The sequence below is a fragment of the Thamnophis sirtalis genome, unplaced genomic scaffold (assembly GCF_051295495.1).
Source record: "Thamnophis sirtalis isolate CommonGarterSnake01/CBP01778 unplaced genomic scaffold, rThaSir2_p1.2 scaffold_2, whole genome shotgun sequence".
NCBI lineage: Eukaryota > Metazoa > Chordata > Lepidosauria > Squamata > Natricidae > Thamnophis > Thamnophis sirtalis.
In genome coordinates, this window is record NW_028261382.1 from 33,325,516 (window position 1) to 33,346,916 (window position 21,401).

The 21,401-nt window shown below is 48.0% G+C and overlaps 2 protein-coding genes across 2 annotated transcripts; one reads left to right on the forward strand and one right to left on the reverse strand.

Moving 5' to 3' along the window:
* Positions 1-2,597: 2,597 nt before the first annotated feature.
* RNF183 (ring finger protein 183) lies at positions 2,598-3,422 on the forward strand. The gene has a single exon (XM_014075040.2). It carries the CDS (start codon positions 2,775-2,777, stop codon positions 3,420-3,422), a length of 648 nt encoding a protein of 215 aa, XP_013930515.2. The 5' UTR covers positions 2,598-2,774.
* Positions 3,423-6,217: 2,795 nt separating this feature from the next.
* Positions 6,218-21,392, reverse strand: PRPF4 (pre-mRNA splicing tri-snRNP complex factor PRPF4). The gene is made up of 15 exons (XM_087704689.1): positions 21,291-21,392; positions 20,639-20,689; positions 20,112-20,289; positions 19,238-19,424; positions 19,057-19,144; positions 18,037-18,116; positions 16,873-16,966; positions 15,839-15,933; positions 14,844-14,902; positions 14,623-14,746; positions 12,062-12,151; positions 10,767-10,889; positions 10,180-10,287; positions 9,379-9,497; positions 6,218-6,791 (listed from the first exon to the last, which is right to left on the reverse strand). Exons 1-15 carry the CDS (start codon positions 21,312-21,314, stop codon positions 6,598-6,600), a joined length of 1,614 nt encoding a protein of 537 aa, XP_087560815.1. The 5' UTR covers positions 21,315-21,392; the 3' UTR covers positions 6,218-6,597.
* Between the last annotated feature and the right edge of the window lie 9 nt (positions 21,393-21,401).

The window sequence follows — 21,401 nt, forward strand, 5'->3', positions numbered from 1 at the left end:
GGAGAGAAAGAAACCTCTGTTGTCCTTGCAGAGGACAATACCAGCAGCCGAGATCAAGGTGTCCCATCTCCATAGCAGCCCCCCCCCCCCCCTGCCCGAGAAGCCCTGGTGACTCCTAGGCTGTTGTCTCCTTGGTTATCCAGTGATAAACAACAGCTGCCTCCCATTCTCTCGCAGTGCTGAAAAACTCAGGCCCCAGAGGGAAACCACCGATAGACAAGGATCTTGTCCTGAGAGGGAGGTGTGGGGGGGTGGAGGATCCTTTCCCTCTCCATCCATGGAGGGAGGCGCCGCCTCTCTCGGTGCAACCTGCAGACCTGTTACTCCCCAACACCAGAGATGCAAGAATAAGGATGATGCCATTGGCAAGGTGGGCTGGATATTTTCAGGGGGGAAGGGGTGGCGTGGGCGCGGAGAAGGGGCTGGGCTTGTGCGCGGGGAGCCAGGAGGGAGATGTTATCCCCTGCGGTGTCCCCAGGATGAAGAATTTGGGGTTGGACGAATGGAAGGAAGTGTGTTGGAGATCCATTGCAGCTGTACCCATTTTTTTAATCTCGAGCAAAGAAAAGGGTTTAGAGAAAAAAGGCTGTTTCTAATAGATCTTGCTGTTTTAATTGAAGTGGGGGGGGGCAGGAGGAAGGGTTGGCGGGGACCTGGGTAAACTTTTCGCGTCTCCCCAAAAGAGGTGCAGTTTTGAGAATCGATGGGCAGGAGGGAAAGAGGGTGCAAAGTGGGGGGGGGAACATTTCCTATCGATACTACTAGACGATATTTAAGAAGAAAAATGGGAGAATTCTCTAACGTTTAAATGCTCAACGTATTGTGACACTAAACTTAGGGAAATAATGTTAACATAAATGGGAAAGATGTGGCAAAAGAAGAATGGTATTGCGCAGAGATGTTCCTACCCAGATGACACACTGCAGAAGGGAAGATGGAATGTTTATTTTTTTTTGTTTGTAATTGAAAAATAATAAAACTCAGGGGGAAAAAAAACATTTCAACATTGCGGTAGATTGGGTTTAAATCTAGTAAGGGGGTGGCTTGCTACCCTTCCTAGGGGAGGGAGCATTGCTCAGCGGGAAAACCTTCGCTCTGCACACCGAAGATTCTGAGTTCAAGGCTTAAAAAGATTTGGAAACCTGGTAACCATCAAAGTCAGCTCAAAAAAAAAACCCCAAATATTTGGTTAGACCAAAACTGGCCTGTTTGAAAAGCTGCTTCCAAAGTTCTCTGATGTTTTAATAGTGGGGGATTTGTCTGGGTTAGAATAAAGGACACCTGCCCTGGTCGAGGGGTTGGTTTAGAACAGTGTTTTTCAACCTTTTCTGTGCAAAGGCACACTTTTTTCATGAAAAAAACCACGAGGCACACCACCATTAGAAAATGTTAAAAAAATTTAACTCTGTGCCTATATTGACTATAGGCAGGTGTTTTTCCCACGGCACACCTTACACTATGTCACGGCACACTAGTGTGCCGCGGCACAGTGGTTGAAAAACACCAGTTTAGAAGACCTCCAGGGTCCCCTTCCAGCCCTGTGATTCCGATTCCATCGGCTGCTACGATTTGGGACCAGCTCAGAAACTCCATTAGTTTGAAACGAAGGAGAGGGAAGAAACCGAGTGCTATCGAATTTGGAATATAGATGGTATTCCTGGCTTGAGAATAAACGTTAAAAACTTAAGGCACAACGTGTAAATGTACGGAGAGCATCTAAATAAGGATGTAACTTAGGATAACGACATAGAAATAGAATTTTCTGTAAATAGGTTTGTCGCGAAAAATATGGAAAAGTGTAAATTTGTGTTTTGTCTTTTAAAGGTTGGAAAATTTAATAAATACTATTTTTTTTAAAAAGGAAAAGAAACTCCATTAGTTTGGGAGATCACAGGGACTGAGAAATGAATCCTTGAAATTCAACAAGAGAAGCCAACAATATTCATATTTATAGACGCGCTGTCATTTTTCCGGTTAAGTAACATCACTAAGCAAATCTGGGATTGTGAAGGGAATCCAACTTGCCCCAATGCTTTGGCTTTTTTGGGGGGGGGGGGGAACCGGTGATTCCAGGACCCTGAGAGGCTGCAACTGTCGTTCAAAACATACCAGTTGCCAAATGTCCAGAGTTTTGACCCCTTGACGGCTGCAACAGAAGGGCGTCCCATTTACGTCTGCGTCATGAGGGCTAGAAACTTTTTTTTCCAGTGCACCTTTGCCGCCAGCTCGTTTCCGCCTCCACCCACTCTTATCTCTGCGGTCATATCATAGAGACTCGGTCCCCCGGGGACGACGCATTGCCGTATTCGGTAACGCGTTACGTCCTCAGGTAGCACTGTATAAATAGCAGCGTATAATTAGAGCGTTCCCGGGAGATTTGCACTCGTGCCTAGCCTTGCTTCTTATTCTAACTTGTCTCTTCTGGGTTTCTTTTTTCCCCACTCCAGGGGTGGATTTCACGCGCTTTAAGGGGGGGCTTCAGCCTGCCCAGCAATCCCCCCTTTCCAGGATGCTACAAAACTGATCTGCCATGCTTCTGCTGGCTCTTCCGAGCCTCGTGGGTGATTTTAATAAGCGTCGGACTGTCAGGAGAGAGACTGGCCAAACCAGAGGAAGGAGTCAAGCAGGGACTTAGTCTGGAATCTTTACGTGGGCACAAGAAGGCAAAATCTCATCCCGCTTGAGCCTTGTCTAGTCCAGGTGCAAACCGCCAGTCGGGGAAGGTTCCTGTGAATTTATTGCATGAGCGATAAGTCTCCAGTTGAGCCCTTCCCATGTGGAGCAGGTCGTTCACCCTTAACCGAACCGCTTCCGGCTTCCCGAGCCAAATAGCCATGGCCAAAAATGTACACCAGGAGCCCAGCTTGGTTTCCGAATGCCCCGTCTGCTGGAACGCTTACGATAACATTTTCCGGACCCCCAAACTCCTGCGGTGCGGCCACTCCTTCTGCATCGAGTGCCTGGCGCATCTCAGCCTGATCGCCGCCACCCAGAATCAGCTGCCTTGCCCGCTTTGCCGCTGCCTGACCTTGCTCCCCGCCAACCAGCAGGTGACCGAACTGCCCACCGACGTCGCGCTTCTGCACAAGCTGGGCCTGGAGCCCAACCACATCATCCTCGAAGGGCGACAACTGTGTCTCAAGGAGCAGCGCAAGACCAGGTACTTCCTGCGGCAACCCAGGGTGTACACCTTGGACCTGGGCCTGGACCCTGAACTCGGCACCCAGCCTTATCCTGAGAGCCCCCAGCCAGCGACTGTGGCCAGCACCCCCACCGTGCCTCGGCGCTCCCTTCTCCGGGAATGCACCCGGAACCCGCACCTTCGGATCTTCACCTACTTGATGGTCATTATCTTAAGCGTGACTTTACTCCTCGTCTTCTCCATCTTCTGGACGAAAAACTTTTTCCCGGGTTTGGGATGAGGGAGAAGACGACCTTGGAAACTTGGTTTTGATTTCATGGGGTGATGGGGGTGGGATTCCGCAGGGGCTGGGAGCGCAGGAAGCCGGAAAGTATTTTTGGGAAGGGGGATAAAAATCCTTTCCTAAGGAGCTCAGCTTCTGAATTTGGGGGTCGAGAAGGTAGGAGAAAGGATGGCTAGGATGACTAGGGGGCAGTGCTCATCTCCGTTTCAAAGCCAAAGAGCCAGCGCTGTCCGAAGACGTCTCCGTGGTCATGTGGCCGGCATGACTCAACACCGAAGGCGCACGGAACGCTGTTCCCTTCCCACCAAAGGTGGTTCCTATTTTTCTACTTGCATTTTTTACGTGCTTTCGAACTGCTAGGTGTGGGCAGAACATTGGAGGTTTTTCAGAAAAGTTTGGATGACCCTGCCTGAAATGATATATAGGGTTTCCCGCTGGAGCAGGGGGTTGGGCTAGAAGACCTCACACAGTCCCTTCCAGTTCTTAATTAGTCTGTTGCAGCACTTAACGGAAAATCAAGTTAAATTTTTCTCTGTACTTAAAATGCGGCATTTGTAAATGCAAAAGTGTGGACATGTGTGTGTGGGGGGGAGAGAGAGAGACAGAGAAAGACAGAAATAAGAGAGACACACAGAGAGACAGAGAAGAGAGAGAGGAGAGAGAGATAGAAGAGATACACACAGAGAGAGGAGAGAGACACAGGAGAAGAGAGAGAGGAGAGACACAGAGAGGAGAGAGAGAAGAGACACACACAGAGAGAGGAGAGAGACACAGAGAGGAGAAGAGAGGAGAGACACAGAGAGAGGAGAGAGAGAGAAGAGAGAGAGAAGAGACACACACAGAGAGAGGAGAGAGACACAGAGAGGAGAAAGGAGAGACACAGAGAGAGAGAGAGAGAGAGAGGAGAGGAAAGAGAGGAGACACACACAGAGAAAGAGAGAGAGAGAAGAGAGAGAAACAGAGAGAGAGAAAGAAAAGAGAAAGAGACAGAGACAGGAGATAGAGAGAAGAGAGAGGAGACACAGAGAGGAGAAGAAAGGAGAGACACACAGAAAGAGACAGAGAAAAGAGAGACAGGAGAGAGATAGAAGAGACACACACACAGAGGAGAGAGACACAGAGAGACAGAGGAGAAGAGAGAGAGAGACAGAGAGAGAAAGAGAAGAGAAAGAAAGAGAGAGAGGAGACAGAGAGGACACACACACACACACACACAGAGACACAGAGAGGAAAAGAGAGAGAGGAGAGACAGAGGGAGAAAGAGAAGAGAAAGAGGCAGAGAGAGGAGAGAGAGGAGACACACACACAGACAGAGGAGAGAGACACAGAGAGACAGACAGCGAAGAGAGACAGTGTGTGTGAGAGAGAGAGAGAGAAAGAGAAGAGAAAGAAAGAGACAGAGAGACAGAAATCAAAAAATCAAATCAAGCATATTAAATGTTTACTTTTTTCCCTTTACCTACTGGGCTGGTTTGTATCACTTATTTATTAAATGCTTCTCTTCTCGCTGTCCAAATATTACGAAGTTCACCATGTTCTGTGTACCGAGCAAATACATTCCTCTCTCACTGTAAAATTGTTTTGAGCAAGGTGAGGGGAGGTTTTTTTTAATTTTATTTTTTTGCAGCCGAGCCAGTTTTGGGAACCTGACCTGCTTGGTGTCCAGTTCAGGGATGGGAATGCCGATGTGGGCTAAATGAGCCACCGGGTCAGTGCTGCTACTGAGTTACAATCAATGGGGTGAAATTAAATTTATTGAGGCGGGTGAGGAAGGAATCCGTCTTGGGTAACCAGAAGGGAATTTCTCCTAAAGCTTTTTTTTTCTGAATCAAGACAGGAAAATCTGCCTGGAAAAGATTTTAATTAGGAACTTTAACATCCCCCCCCCCCAACTCTGCACTCTGGGTTCCATGAAGTTCCTGTGGATGAGCGCATAAAGGAGAGAGACCAAGGATGCAGAGGAGTCACATAAACTACTCAAAAATCATTTGAAGGCCTTTGATCCTCTTTTTCAGTTAGCAAATAATACTTAAAAAAAAGGAAAGTCAGATGGACTAGGGCAGAGAGGTAGCCAGGGTTGCAAAAGAGGCTGAATTCAGACAAAAGGATGATGGCTTAATCTGTACTTTGTTATCCAGCTAGTATTTTCTATAACAGTTAAGAGGAAGGCGCTGGAAGAAAACTCTATTTTTTTTAAACAAAAGGGGTGAAAATAATGTTGGTGTTTTTCAAGATATATCTGCTAGGAGACATGAGAGAGAGAGAGAGAGAGAGAGGGAGGGAGGGAGAGAGACAGACACACACAGAGAGACAGGGAGAGAGAGAGAGACAGACAGACAGACACACACACACACAGACAGGGAGAGAGAGAGAGAGAGAGAGAGAGGGGCAGAGTGAGACAGAGAGAGTGAGACAGAGAGACAGAGAGAAAGAGGGGCAGAGAGAGCGGGGGCAGAGAGAGACAGAGAGATGTGTGAAAAAGGGAAGAGAAGGGAAGAGAAGGGGAAGAGAAAGAGAGGAAAGGAGGAAGAAAAAAAGGACGAGGAGGAGGGGAGAACAAAGAAGGAGAATAAAGGAGAAAAGTGAAGAGAAGAGAGAAGATAAAGAGAGGAGAGAGGAGAGGAAAGGGGAGCAGAGGAAAAGAGAATGGAGGAGGAAAGAAGGAAAGGAAAGGAAAAAGATAGAAGGAAGGAACTGTCGGTCTTTAGTCATTAAACAAGTGGCTGTAACAGGAGGACTAACTGTACAAACTATCAGGCACTAAGTGAAAAAGAGAGACTGCAGACAACGGAACCGGTGGAGGCTTTGAAACAGAAGCAGCCACTTCGTTTTAATACACTTATTTTTTTTTCTGATTTTTTAAAAAAAGTCTCTGCCCAACAGAGAAAACGACTCCGGTCCCAAACTGAGAGGTCCAAAGACCACCTATTTGAGGGGGACCCTCCGATCTCCCAGAAGCATCTCCGTCCAAGGCCAGCAAAAGCAGCAGGGAGGGGGGGTGGTTTGCAACCTTTTATCACCTGGGCTGGCCGGCGTAACAGGAGGAGGAGGAGGAGGAGGAAGAGGATGGACTCTGCAAGGCCAGTTGTGATCGGATCTCCCCCCGACATAAAACCCAGGTAAATCCCCCAGGTGGCGTGGAGAAGGTTTCCGATGGGTGGAAATACCCTGCTTATTCTGCCATCCAGAGCTTGAAGGTCCGGTCGTAGGAGCAGGTGGCGATCAGTTGCCCGTCCATGGAGATGTCCAAGCCCATGACTTTGCCCTCGTGTCCGGCCAAGGTCTTCAAGGGAGACCAGCCCGGGTGGGTCCACACCTTGGCCGTGTTGTCGTAGGCCCCGGTCAGCAGGAAGTTGCCGTGATTCGCTGGGAGGAGGGAAGCACAAAAACGAACCATTCACGGGGGCTCCAGGAGAGCAACTGACCTCAGGAAACACAAGGATGCTGTTAGGTAAAGCTTCCCTTCGCACATCTGTGCTAGTCGTTCCCGACTCTAGGGGGCGGTGCTCATCTCCGTTTCAAAGCCGGAGAGCCAGCGCTGTCCGAAGACGTCTCCGGGGTCATGTGGCCGGCATGACTCAACGCCCGAAGGCGCACAGAACGCTGTTCCCTCCCCATCAAAGGTGGTTCCTATTTTTCTACTTGCATTTTTTTACGTGCTTTCGAACTGCTAGATTGGCAGAAGCTGGGACAAGTCACGGGAGCTCAACCCGTTACATGGCGCTAGGGATTCGAACCGCCGACCTTTCTGATCGACAAGCTCAGCATCTTAGCCACTGAGCTACCGTGTCCCATGGGGTTGCTATTGCAAGCAGCTAAAAACAGGTACGGAGAGGAAGAGGAGAGGAGGGCGAGGGAGGGAAAACTGAATGGAGGGAACTGTTGTTATTATTATCATTTAATTTGTATAGCCCAACTTTATTATTTTTATAAATAAAGATGGGGGGCATATTCGCCACACCTTCTTCCTCTTACAAAACAAAAGTGGGTTGGGGTAACACAGAAGGACTAAATGAAAGTCACCCAGCTGGCTTTCATGGCCAAAGTGGGACTAGAACTCACTGTTTCCTGGTGACTGGCCCAAAGTCACCCAGCTGGTTTTCATGGCCGTAGTGGGACTAGAACTCACTGTCTCCTGGTGACTGGCCCAGTCACCCAGCTGGCTTTCATGGCCATAGTGGGACTAGAACTCACTGTCTCCTGGTGACTGGCCCAAAGTCACCCAGCTGGTTTTCATGGCCGTAGTGGGACTAGAACTCACTGTCTCCTGGTGACTGGCCCAGTCACCCAGCTGGCTTTCATGGCCATAGTGGGACTAGAACTCACTGTCTCCTGGTGACTGGCCCAAAGTCACCCAGCTGGCTTTCATGGCCAAAGTGGGACTAGAACTCACTGTCTCCTGGTGACTGGCCCAAAGCCACCCAGCTGGCTTTCATGGCCTAGGCAGAACTAGAGCTCACTGTCTCCTGGTGATAGGCCCAAAGTCACCCACTGGCTTTCCTGGCTAAGGCAGAACTAGAGCTCACTGTCTCCTGGTGACTGGCCCAAAGTCACCCAGCTGGCTTTCATGGCCAAAGTGGGACTAGAACTCACTGTCTCCTGGTGACTGGCCCAAAGACACCCAGCTGGCTTTCATGGCCTAGGCAGAACTAGAGCTCACTGTCTCCTGATGATGGGCCCAAAGACACCCAGCTGGCTTTCATGGCCAAAGTGGGACTAGAACTCACTGTCTCCTGGTGACTGGCCCAAAGTCACCCAGCTGGCTTTCATGGCCAAAGTGGGACTAGAACTCACTGTCTCCTGGTGACTGGCCCAAAGACACCCAGCTGGCTTTCATGGTCAAAGTGGGACTAGAACTCACTGTCTCCTGGTGACTGGCCCAAAGACACCCAGCTGGCTTTCATGGCCTAGGCAGAACTAGAGCTCACTGTCTCCTGATGATGGGCCCAAAGTCACCCAGCTGGCTTTCATGGCCAAAGTGGGACTAGAACTCACTGTCTCCTGGTGACTGGCCCAAAGTCACCCAGCTGGCTTTCATGGTCAAAGTGGGACTAGAACTCACTGTCTCCTGGTGACTGGCCCAAAGTCACCCAGCTGGCTTTCATGGCCAAAGTGGGACTAGAACTCACTGTCTCCTGGTGACTGGCCCAAAGTCACCCAGCTGGCTTTCATGGTCAAAGTGGGACTAGAACTCACTGTCTCCTGGTGACTGGCCCAAAGACACCCAGCTGGCTTTCATGGCCAAAGTGGGACTAGAACTCACTGTCTCCTGGTGACTGGCCCAAAGTCACCCAGCTGGCTTTCATGGTCAAAGTGGGACTAGAACTCACTGTCTCCTGGTGACTGGCCCAAAGTCACCCAGCTGGCTTTCATGGCCAAAGTGGGACTAGAACTCACTGTCTCCTGGTGACTGGCCCAAAGTCACCCAGCTGGCTTTCATGGTCAAAGTGGGACTAGAACTCACTGTCTCCTGGTGACTGGCCCAAAGCCACCCAGCTGGCTTTCATGGCCTAGGCAGAACTAGAGCTCACTGTCTCCTGGTGACTGGCCCAAAGTCACCCAGCTGGTTTTCATGGCCAAAGTGGGACTAGAACTCACTGTCTCCTGGTGACCGGCACAAAGTCACCCAGCTGGTTTTCATGGCTAAAGTGGGACTAGAACTCACAACCTCCTTGTTTCCAGTCCGAAATTTGGGAGGTGCTTTCGTTTTTCAACCTGAAGCTTCACCTACATTTCCAAGGGCTTCACTCGCCAAATCTTAACCCAGTTTGATGTGAGGCTGCTTCGCTGGGAGGCGCCCCTGCGGGCAAGCTAAGTTGGCTTTGAAGAACAAGGGAAGCTGCCCCCTTGCCCTCAAATCTGAGCCCCAACTGCGAGGCTCTCGGCGGTTCCCCAAAGTTGAAGCTTGAGTTTTCAGAGTCCAGATTTGAGGCCTCGCGGCAGAAAGGCTTACGTTCAAATTTCACTCCGGTGATCAGGTTCTGATGGGCGGGGATGGTGTAAATGCACCTCCTCTGGCGAAGGTCCCAAACTTTACAGGTGTTGTCTCCACTGCCAGTGGCGATGTGGTATCTATGAATGGGAGGAGGAAGAGGAAGAAGAAGAATGAAGCTGGGGCTTACACTTAGCAGAGGGGGAGTAGAAATAGCGGTAGCCCTTAGACTTATATACCACTTTTCGGTGCTTTTACAGCCCTCTCTAAGCAGTTTATAGAGTCAGCCTTTTGCCCCCAACAATCTGGGTCCTCATTTGACCCACCTCGGAAGGACGGAAGGCTGAATCAACCTTGAGCTGATCAGCATTGAACTCCTGGCAGTGGGCAGAATGAGCCTTCAATACTCATTCGAATTGCCCAATTGCAGGCAGCCGGCAGTCAACAGAAGTAGCCTGCAGTACTGCACTCTGACCACAGGGCCAGCATGGGAAGGTGAATGAATCAACATTAAGGACACATGAGCCGCGGCAACTATTATCAAGTTGACATTGGGAGGGAGGATTCCATGCATACCTTCGTCCAGAGCCGGATCTCATATTTCTACAACCTCATTGGTGGATATGATTTATGACACAGACTGAGGGAGGGGAGAGTTTGGGGTAAAGTGCAAAGACCATTAACAGGAAATCAGTTTCGGCTCTGCAGAAGAACATGCCAAAACGTTGCTCCTAATCAATGACTGGGTTTCTTTTGAACTTTGTCTCGAGGCTCGTAAATTAATTAGGTCGTCTTTTGGAAACTTCACAGTGTGGCTCTTACCCGTTCGGGGAAAAGCTGACCCCGTAGATCTCTTTGAGATGACCTTCCAAGAACATAATGCACCTTCCGGTGCGCAAGTCCCAAACGCGGCCAAAGGCATCCAGACCACTGGAAGAAAACAAAACAAAATATGTCCGATAAATAAAACGTAGTCCTCAACTTACAGCAGTATGTCTGCTGAAGTTATAACAGCACTGAAAAAAAGTGACTCATAAGCGTTGTTCACACTTATGACCGTCGCGGGATCCCTATGGTCACCTGATCAAAATTCGGACCTTCCCAGGAGATAGCCAATAAGCCAAGTCAATGGGGGGGGGGGGGCAGATTTGCTCAGCGAAAGCACGGCTCACTTAATGACTGCAGTGATTTGCGTAACCACCGGGGGCAAAGAGGTCATAGAATGAAGGCGCGGCTCACTTAAGAACCGCCTGGCTTAGCAATGGAAATGCTGGCCTTGATGGAGGCCGTAAAGCAAGGACACCTTGCGGGAGGGTCCCAAGTGGAGGCTGGCCTTAGGAAAGCCTCGGTGCTTGGCCTGGGATCCCATTCGGCCAGCCAAGGCCTTGGTGCAGAGGTCGAGGGCTTACCCGGTGCCGGCTAAGGAGCCATCGCCATGGAAGGCGATGTCGTAGACCCCTTTGCTGTGCCCTTCCTGGTGGAGAATCTCCTCCTGGGCCTCGAGGTCCCACAAACGCCAGGAGTGGTCATAGCTACAGTGGGAGAAACAAGGAAGGTTAACCTGGCAGATCTTGTAGAGGTCCAGCAAGTGTTTCCCCCCACGGGGCATAAGTCCCAGTGCTAGCTAGCTCTGTCTGTCTGTCAATCTGTCTAATCTAATCTATGTGTCATCCATCTATCATCTACCATCTATCAATCAAATCTATCTATCTATCTATCTATCAAATCTATCTATCTATCTATCTATCTATCTATCTATCATCTATCTTTCTATCTGTCATCAATCTATCATCTACCATCTAGCAATCAAATCTATCTATCTCTCTGTCGGTCTGTCTGTCTGTCATTCATCTATCATCTACCAATCAATCAAATCTATCTATCTATCTATCTATCTATCTATCTATCTATCTATCTATCTATCTATCTATCTATCTATCATCTATGTGTCCGTCTGTCATCCATCTATCATCTACCAATCAATCAAATCAATCTATCTATCTACTGTATCTATCTGTCATTCATCTATCATCTATCTATCTGTCATCTACCTCCACCTACCTACCATCCATCCTCTATCTATCCATTATCTGCTTCTCCAACCAGTATCTCTCACTTTCTCCATCCATTTATCTCTCTCTCTCTATTTATCCATCCCCCCCTAATCTACATTAGCTATCTACCTACCCACCTATCTACCTAATCTGCATATATATATCAGTCTGTCTATTTATCCACTCTCATTAATCGTCTCACCTCTCTCTCTCTCTCTCTGTTCTCTTTTTCTCTCTCCCCACTCTACCTAGATCTGAACCATGGTGCCACAGTGGTTAGAATGCACTACAGTGGGCTAATTCTGCCCACAAAGCCGGGAGTTCGATCCTGACCAGCTGAAGGTTGCCTCAGCCTTCCATCCTTCCGAGGTGGGTCAAATGAGGACCCAGATTGTTGGAGGGCAAGAGGCTGATTCTGTAAACCGCTTAGAGAGGGCTGTAAAAGCACTGTGAAGCGGTATATAAGAGCTAAGGACTCTAGAACTAGCTAAGGAAGAATTATAGATACCACCTTTCCTCAACAGGTTGCCCCTCTGGATGGCGCGAGACCACAAATCCCAGAATCTTCAGCTAGCTGGGCAGTGACAATTTCAATCCTCTCCCCCCCACCCCCATTTAGCAGAGGGAGAAAGAGAGAGGGACCTTCTTACCATGTGGTGCCCAAAAATCTGCCAGAGGGATGCCACGTGACCCGGGCCACTCTCACTGTGTGGCCTTCTATATCAGCCACTGGTTCATCGCTGAAAGAAACCAAGAAGGTGCAGAAGATAAGAAACCAGGGGAGGGGAGGGGAGCGTCCCATTCTCCAAACCGTAAATGTGGATTGTTACTCATTTTTTGATGCTTGCAAACACGCACGCCTGTCACAGGGTTTGGCAAACCTGTAGCGGATGACCTTGGCAAAGAGGGGTCAATACTGTGGGATCATTGTGGGTCTGTGAGCTCGGTTGTTTTCTTGCAGGTGTTTTGTAACCCAAATTGTGGGTTACTAGCATCAGTGCTAGAAGTAGGGGGTGGGGGGAGGAGGAGGAGGAGAAACAGGAGGAGGAGGGGAACTTGGTCCTCTCTTGAGCTTGGTTGCTTTCTTGCTGATATTTTGCAACCCAAATAGGTAACAGCATCAGTGCTAGAAGGAAGTAGGGTATGGGGGAGGAGGAGGAGGAAGACAAGGAGGATTTGGTGCTCTCTGAGCTTGGTTGTTTTCTTGCAGATGTCTCATTACCCAAATAGATAACAGCATCAGTGCTAGAAGGAAGTAGGTGTAAAGGAGGAGGAGGAGGAGGAGGAGGAGGAGGAAGAGGAGGATCTGGTCCTCTCTGAGCTTGGTTGTTTCCTCGCAAATGTTTCATTACCCAAATAGGTAACAGCATCAGTGCTAGAAGGAAGTAGGGTGTAAAGGAGGAGGAGGAGGAGGAGGAGGTAGAGGAGGAAGACGAGGAGCAGGATTTGGTCCTCTCTGAGCTTGGTTGTTTTCTTGCTGATATTTTGCAACCCAAATAGGTAACAGCATCAGTGCTAGAAGGAAGTAGGATATGGAGGAGGAGAAAGAGGAAGACGAGGAGATAGACAAGGAAGATTTGGTCCTCTGAGAGCTTGGTTGTTTTCTTGCAGATGTTTCATTACCCAAATAGATAACAGCATCAGTGCTAAAAGGAAGTAGGGTATAAAGGAGGAGGAGGAGGAGGAGGAGGAGGAGGAGGAGGAGGAGGAGGAGGAGGAGGAGGAGGAGGAGGAGGAGGAGGAGGAAGGCAAGGAGGAGGACTGGGTGCTCTCTGAGCTTGGTTGTTTCCTCGCGTATGTTTCATTACCCAAATAGGTAACGGCATTACTGCTAGAAGCAGGCTGTGGGAGGAAGAGAAAGAGGAAGGGAAAGAGGAAGAGGAGGAGGAGGAGGACTTGGTCCTCTCTGGTTGTTTTCTTGTGGACCTTTCAGGGCCCAACCGGAGGTCACCTAGCACTGAACACCCAGCGCTAAACAAATTTTCTGCTGAAATGAAATGGCCCTTCTGCCCCCTCAGCTGTAGCTTGGCAACAACTCCAGCCGCCCCCACTCACGAGCAGATTCCGTGTTGCCTAATGCTGGCTCAGCAACATCGGAAGGGCTGCAGATTCTGGAAGGCAAATTTAGGCCATCAGCAGATTCTGCCAGCAGCCACACTTGATTCCCTGCAGTGGGGCGTTCAGTCTTTAACATTACTGGGGAAAAGTGTCGTGAATTTATGGGAGGAGTTTTATATGTGTGTGTGTGTGTGTGTGTGTTGTATTTGTGCTGATAAATAAATAGAGACTTTATCAGCACAAATACAACACAAATGTAACAAAAGGCAACAGTAAAAATATTGGGTTTCTGTCTGGATGGTCTCTTGTGACGAGCCGATGGACAGAGAATGGAAGCAGTTAGCTTCCTCCCATATTTGGGCATACCGGGGGTTGTAAAAAAATCATATATATATATATATATATATATATATATATATATATATATATATATATATATATATATATATATATATATATATATATATATATATATATATATATATATACACACACACACATACATACACACACACACACACACATACACACACACACACATATATATATATATATATATATCAGCACAAATATTTATCAGCACAAATACTACATATATATATATATGTTGTATTTGTGCTAATAAATAAAGGGAGACTAGTATAGATCTCCCTTTATATATATATATATATATATATATATATATATATATATATATATATATATATATATATATATATATATATATATATATATATATATATGATATATATGGTAAAGGTTCCCTTCGCACATATGTGCTAGTCGTTCCTGACTCCAGGGGGCGGTGTTCATCTCCGTTTCAAAGCCGAAGAGCCAGTGCTGTCCGAAGATGCCTCCGGGGTCATGTGGCCGGCATGACTCAATGCCCGAAGGCCCACGGAACGCTTTTCCCTTCCCACCAAAAGTGGTTCCTATTTTTCTACTTGCATTTTTGACCTGCTTTCGAACTGCTAGGTTGGCAGAAGATGGGACAAGTCACGGGAGCTCCCTCCGTTACGTGGCGCTCGGGATTCGAACCGCCGAACTGCAGACCTTCCTGATCGACAAGCTCAGCGTCTTAGCCCCTGAGCCACCTATCCCATCCGCCCTGAGGCTTTATTGGAAATAGCAAATGAGAAAAGCCTGCACGAACCTTTCCAGACTCCAGAGCTTGACGGAGCCATCGGCGCCGCAAGACGCCAGATTGACGTCCTTCTTGTCCAATGAGATGGTGGCTTTGGGGTGGAAGACGATGGCGCCGACGTTGGTGTTATGCCCTTAGGAGAGGTGAGAAAGCTGTCAGGTACACCAGGATATGTGCTTGCCCGGTTCTGAACCAGGCTGTGGCTCAAAGGGAGGGGAGAGTTGCAGTACCTCGCAAAGTGAGGACGAGATTGCAATCCGGCACCGACCATATCTTACAGAGCCCGCTCCTGTGGGCCGAAAGAAAGGAGACCACAAGGAAAAGATTAGGACACTTTGCTGCTCCAAATTTTTCATGTTCAAAGTCTTCCAAGCTCCCCTCTTTGCATATGGATTTTTTTTTTTTAGTAAAAAAGGTAAAAGTTCCCCTCAAACATATGTGCTAGTGGTTCCCGACTCTAGGGGGCGGTGCTCATCTCCGTTTCAAAGCCGAAGAGCCAGCGCTGTCCGAAGACGTCTCCATGGTCATGTGGCCGGCATGACTCAACGCCCAAAGGCGCACGGAATGCTGTTCCCTTCCCACCAAAGATGATACCTATTTTTCTACTTGCATTTTTTATGTGCTTTCGAACTGCTCGGTTGGCAGAAGCTGGGACAAGTAATGGGAGCTCACTCCGTTATGCGGCGCTAGGGATTCGAACCGCTGAACTGCCGACCTTTCTGATTGACAAGCTCGGCGTCTTAGCCACCGAGCCACCATGTACCTAAGTGACTTACATGCCATAATAAACAATGATAGGATGGAGTAGGCCTGGCTTGCCTGTAGTCCTCGACTTACGACTACAATGGAGCCCAAACATTCCGTCACTAAGCGGGACACTGGGTTCAGTGGGTTAGTGTTCAGTTCACTGAGGGTTCACCGCATCTCTATGTTTTTTTTAGGAGAGGCCTCTAATTTTTTTTCTTCACAGTTATTCATGGCAACTAATAAAGCAATAATCAGTTAAACTAAAGAATAATTATAACTAGAGAGCAATATCACCCACACATCATGAAGGTGTGCAGAACCTAATAAAAATGATTTTAAATTAGATTTAGGCTGATTCTATAAATGTCAGAGTTTTTTTGTTTTAAACTGGGTGCCCCCCTTCAGTCATTCTTTTGCCCTCTCCTGCCTGAGGTGAACCCCCCCCCCCTTCCCTCCAAGACAACAAAATCCTTCTTACCAACAGGCTGTGGCCAAGAATTTGGAGTTGGAACTGAAGTGACAAAAGGAAATAGGACGGTCATCCCCAATTTGGCTGCAGAAGTTATTCAGGGACTGGAAATGAAAGGACACCAAGAGGATGAAGCTGCCAATTCTTTCCAAACAGTTATTATTAATATATATTGCCAGTCCATGCGTGATATGACATATGCTAAATGATAAATGATCATCTTTCATAAGGATTCAAAAGAGAGGGAGGGAGAGAAAGGGGGGGGGAGGAGGAGAGTAAGGCGAAGAGAGAGGAAGGGAGGTGGAGAGGAAAAGAGAAAGGGAGAGGAGAGCAAGGAGAAGAGAGAAAGAGAGACAGGGAGAGAGTAAGGAGAAGAGAGAGAAAGGGAGAGGGAGAGGAAGAGAGAGGGAAAGGGGGAGAGAAGAGGGAAAGGGAGAGGAGAGATAAAGAGAGAGAAGGAGGAGAGAAAGGGAAAGGGAGAGAAAGGAGAAGAGAAAGGGAAAAGAGAGTAAGGAGAAGAGAGAAAGGGAAAGGTAGAGGGGGAGGAGAAGAGAGAAAGGGAAAGGAGAGTAAGGAGTAGAGAGAAAGGGAGAGGGAGAGGAAAAGAGAAAAAGGGAAAGGGGGAGAGGAGAAAGGGAGAGAGAGAAAGGGAGAGTAGGAAAAAAGGGGAAAGGGGGAGCAGTAAAGAGAAGAGGGAGAAAGGGGAGGGAGAGGAGAAGTAGGAAGAAGAAAACTTCCCGAATGCTTCCTGTTACACCCTCAAAATCATTTATTGAGGGACTTGGAAGGCAATTTTTATTTTTTATTTTTGTTGACTTACGATCCAACAATCGAACCCAGCATTTCTGTGGCTAAGCAAGACAATCCCGACATGAGGTTTGCTCAACAAGACTCGTAGATTTCCCCTCGGCCAGAGAAAAGCCACTGCAACATTTACCGGTGCAAAGCAGATCTAAGTCGCGCAAAGCTTCCACCTTTTTGAGGAGGTTTTTAAGTTGCAACTCTCTTGACCTGCAGCGTGGTGGGGAGGGCCCCTTACTCACCCTTAAAGATTTGTGAAGCTCTTGTTTCTGGGATGTCCGTGTGGCTTCGGGGACCTCCTTAAACCACCGGGCTTCGTCCAGTCGCTTCACTGCCCTGCGCAAGGACAGAGAGTAAGTAAGTAAAATCTTTATTACGGTCAAAGACCAGCAATACACATTAGGTTTTACAGCTATATTAAAAAATGCTAACATTAAAATATAATGGAAAAGTATTGACATTAAAAGTGGATAATAACATAATGGTCCAAAGATTGTTAAAGGTATGTCCAGATAATTAGTACAAGATGGTACTATACTTCTGTAGCCAATTTTTTTCTTATGGACATTGCAGCAGCACAGAACTTTGCCACTCATACGTGGTAACCGGGTTAGTGTCCTGGAGGAGAAAGCCTAGATAAAAACGGTCTGCCTTCCCTGGCAATCTCTCTAATAAGGGGAGAATATGTGCAGACCTACAAGCTCTGTATAGCTCGCAGTGTAATAGAACATGTGAATTATCTTCCACTTCTCCTTTACCACATATACAAACCCGTTCTGCTATAGGGCAAGGACAGAGAAAACACGTGGAAGAGGATTTTGGTAGCTCAGGATTGAACTGGTAGGCCCTTGATGCTCTCTGAGTGGGTTGTTTTCTTGTATAGTTTCTTTACCCAACTAGGTGATAGGAGGGGGGATAGATTTATAGGGGGGGAGGAAGAGGAGGAGGAAGAGAACAACTGCAGGGTCCTTGTTACTCTCTGAGCTTGGTGCTTTTCTTGCAGACGTTTCATTACCCAACTAGGTAGTATCGCCAGTGCTAGAAGGAAGTGGGACTTTCTGTTTATATACAGACGCTCTGAGCTTGGTGGTTTTCTTGCAGACATTTCATGACCCAACTAGGGAACATCATCAGTGCTAGGAGGGAGTGGGACTTTCTGTTTATATACAGAAGCTCTGAGCTTGGTGGTTTTCTTGCAGACATTTCATTACCCAACTAGGGAATATCATCAGTGCTAGGAGGGAGAGAGATTTACAGAGAGGAGGGTGAGAAGGAGGAGAACTGTGGGGCCCTTGTTGCTTGCCGAGCTGCGTTGTTTTCTTGCAGACGTTTCGTTACCTAGCTGATAACAACATCAGTGCTAGAGGGAGTGGGGTTTGCTCTCTCCCTTTCACTCATAGCCTTACCGGGGAAGGGAGTAGTTTGCAATCCAGAGTCTCGCTGTCTTCAAGGTGGTTGGCCCTTCGTGGTACCAGGTCTGCTGATACTAAGAAAGACAAATTGCAAAAAGAAGTGAAGGCACAGAGCCAACGTTTTTGTTGTGGTCCACCAGCGGCCAGCGGATCTGGCAGCAGAGTTGGACAATGAGGAGGGTTGGGGAGGAAAATGGGCCAGTCCTGGAGTCTGGGGAAGGCTCAGACGAGGGCTCTGCGTCGGAGGGAGAGAGAAGGCCAGGGCCATCTGGGAGTTATGTGCTGCCTCTGGAGCCAGAGAGGGAGCCTGTTCTCAGTGTGAACATGCAGAGAGCTGCCAGTAGACAAAAACAGTTAAGACAAAAGGGGCGAACTCGGAAGTTAAGGCTTTGGAGGTGATTGGCCCCTCCCATAAGCCATAAAGGAGGAGCAAAGGCCCGTGAGCCTCTGCAGGAAGCAACCTTGTTCGTTCTGGTCGGTTTAAAGTCTGAAGCTCCGTTTTGACTCTGCGCTCCGTGTGGCCTTGCAAAGCTAATTGCCAATCAGGTCTTTGGCAGCGTTTCAAGGGAGATAAAGGTGGGTGCTTATCAGCCTTATCCCGAAAGACTTTGGCAGACTTCTATCGGACTCTTTACAAACTATCTGTGACTCATTGCAGGCTGTGAATGAACGTAATTCACAGCCGTTGAACTAAAAAGAGGGTTTTTGGGGTGCTTTGTTCGGTCTCAGGAAGCCTAGGTCAGAACAATTTTTTTCAGAAGTGATGCGATGTGTAATGTATTTTCCACAGAGGATTCTTATATATTTTCACCCTCGCTGGAAAATCATGAGACATTCATTTCAACTGATTTGGCCTCTAACTCGGTTAATTGCAAATGATTTACGCACAAATCAACACTCTTGATCCCTTCCGTTTCAAACGGATTGTTCTTTTATATATACGTTAGGCATCGTGGAAGTCCAGCTCAAGAGGAGACAAAGAACTTGAGCAGCAACTGTATAAAACACACCCACCTCTTCTTTGGACTTCTTAGATTTTTCGTCATCTTTCTTGGTTTTCTTCAAGGCGTCGGGGCCAACAACCGAGAGAATATTACGTAGCCTGGCGAGAAGGAAATGTCAACGTGAAAATGCCTTTTTAAATGTACGAAGGGCAAGGGGAGGGACAGTTCAATCTAAATACATCGGCTCTCACCTCTCCCTCCTTTCGGCCGGGCCTTCCCCAAACAGCGTTATAGGTTCTCCGAGCGCTCGTAAGCAGGCCTTGACTTCGGAGTCATCCGTGGAAACGTTGATTTGCCTCGCCCGTTTCCGGCGCTCAAATTCGGCCAGGACTTCTGCTTGACGTTCGCTGATGTGGTCATCGAGGTCAAAAACTTCCCCTAGGCCAGAGGAGAAATTCAGTATATATCAGGCATCCTATGTTGTTCTGGCGGAGGCTTCCCAAGAGCCTGAAGCAAACTCCTGGTCCCGACAAAAAAACCCTTTTATTAATTTCGCGTGAATTCTGCTCATTCACATCCAGGAAAATCTTTCGAAGGAGGATTTACAGTCACAGACTTTATCTGGCTTGGAGAGCTGCCAGGCCGATCTCTGCAGAACTTGGCAAGGAGTCTCGGAGAGTCACGAACCAATGAAGCGAACTAATTGTCTCCTCCAAACTCCACTCCCCTGTCGCTCCTCTTTTATTTCCTCTGGGACTGTCCCACCTGTGGCCTTACTCCCAAGTCAAGCCCTGTTCTGTAGCTGTTCCCTTCGTCTGACAACTCTGTGCATGCGCACACTGGGAACAGGCTCCAGCTGTTCTTCTGCCTCACTGATGTCTGACTCTGAAGGCAGCTGATAACTGTCAGACAGCCCTGGCCCCCTCTCTGCCTCCGACACAGAGCCCTCATCAGAGCCTTCCCCAGACTTCAGGACTGGCCCATCTCCCCAACCTCCTCACTGTCTGAATCTGCTGCCAGAGAAACTGTTTACTCCACTGTATGTTTCCTACGATAAACCTAAAGGAGGAGAAAAAATAACCGCCCAAACTTTGATGTTTTCCTGGTCGCTGGGCTTCATCTTACCGGTGGAGATGTTGATGTTGCCAGCTTCAATGGCTGCTTTGACGGCTTCTTTGCCCATCATCGCCGACTCCCCCTTCAGGATCCGCTCGCGCTCTTTCTCCTCCAGGCTCCCATAGAAAATGGGGGCCCTCTTGGCAGGAGGGGCATCTCCATCATCGGACGCCTTGGTTTTGATCCCCTGCGGAGGAAAACAAGGGGTGACAATCCAGGGTTGTAGCCACGGGGCGAATCCTCAGCCGAAAGGGGATGATGGGAGTTGTAGTCCAACATGCCAGCATATTGATGGCAGACTCCACCTCCCCCACAGCCCCTTGCTCTCTAGCTCTCCACATACCCATTTTTTAAATTGTGATATTGATGCGATTCTTGTTGTGGGTCGCGCGCGTGTGTGTGTGTGTTTTAAACCAGCTGGATTGGGCCAATTGGAATTCCCACTGGCCAGGCACAGCCACCCTCTATATCTACCATCACAAAATACCACCCCCAAATTGTGAGGCGGGGCCCAAAATACAAACTGGGCAACCTACAGTGTCAAGAGTGCGAAAACGGAGCCTCTCGCGGGGATTTGGCTGATTTCCCTGCCGTGACAAATGGAAGCAAAAAAAATTACATGTTAAGTTGACTGAGTTTCATGTTTAATGAATAATAATAATAGCAATAGTAATAGTATCAATAATAATAAATAAAATAAAGTAATAGTAATATTAATAAAATAATAGTAATAATAATAAAATAATAGTAATAATAATAAAATAGTAATATTAATAATAGTAATAAAAATAAAATAGCAATAGCAATAGCAATAATAATGATGATGTAATAATAGTAGCAATAACAAAATTAACAGTAATAAAATAGTAATAATAACAATAATAAATGAATAATTTTTAGCAGCCTCCTGCTTATAATGAATGAAGGCGGCTGAGGATAACAGGAGGGGAAGCTGCACTATCCCGCCGTTGGAAAGACCCCTTTATCTAGTCTGGCCATGAACGTCCCTTGCTGTGGACAATGGGCATTGTAGTCCAAGGTTTGAAAAGTAACGGTTGGAGAGAAGGGGAGAGTAGTTCTTTTATTTTTTCCCATTTTATTATTGTTAGGAAGCGCAGCCCCCTTCCCAGCTAAATAGGCCGAGCCCACCCACCCCCGGGAGTCCCACCCTCCCCCGCTTTGACCCACCGTGGAGCCCCTCGGCAAAGCCATAGCCGCCCCTTAACAGCCGATCCGGCAGGATAAAGCGAGCTTCCTTAGAAGCGCTTCCGGGGCAAACGGGCTTCCGCTTGCGGATCT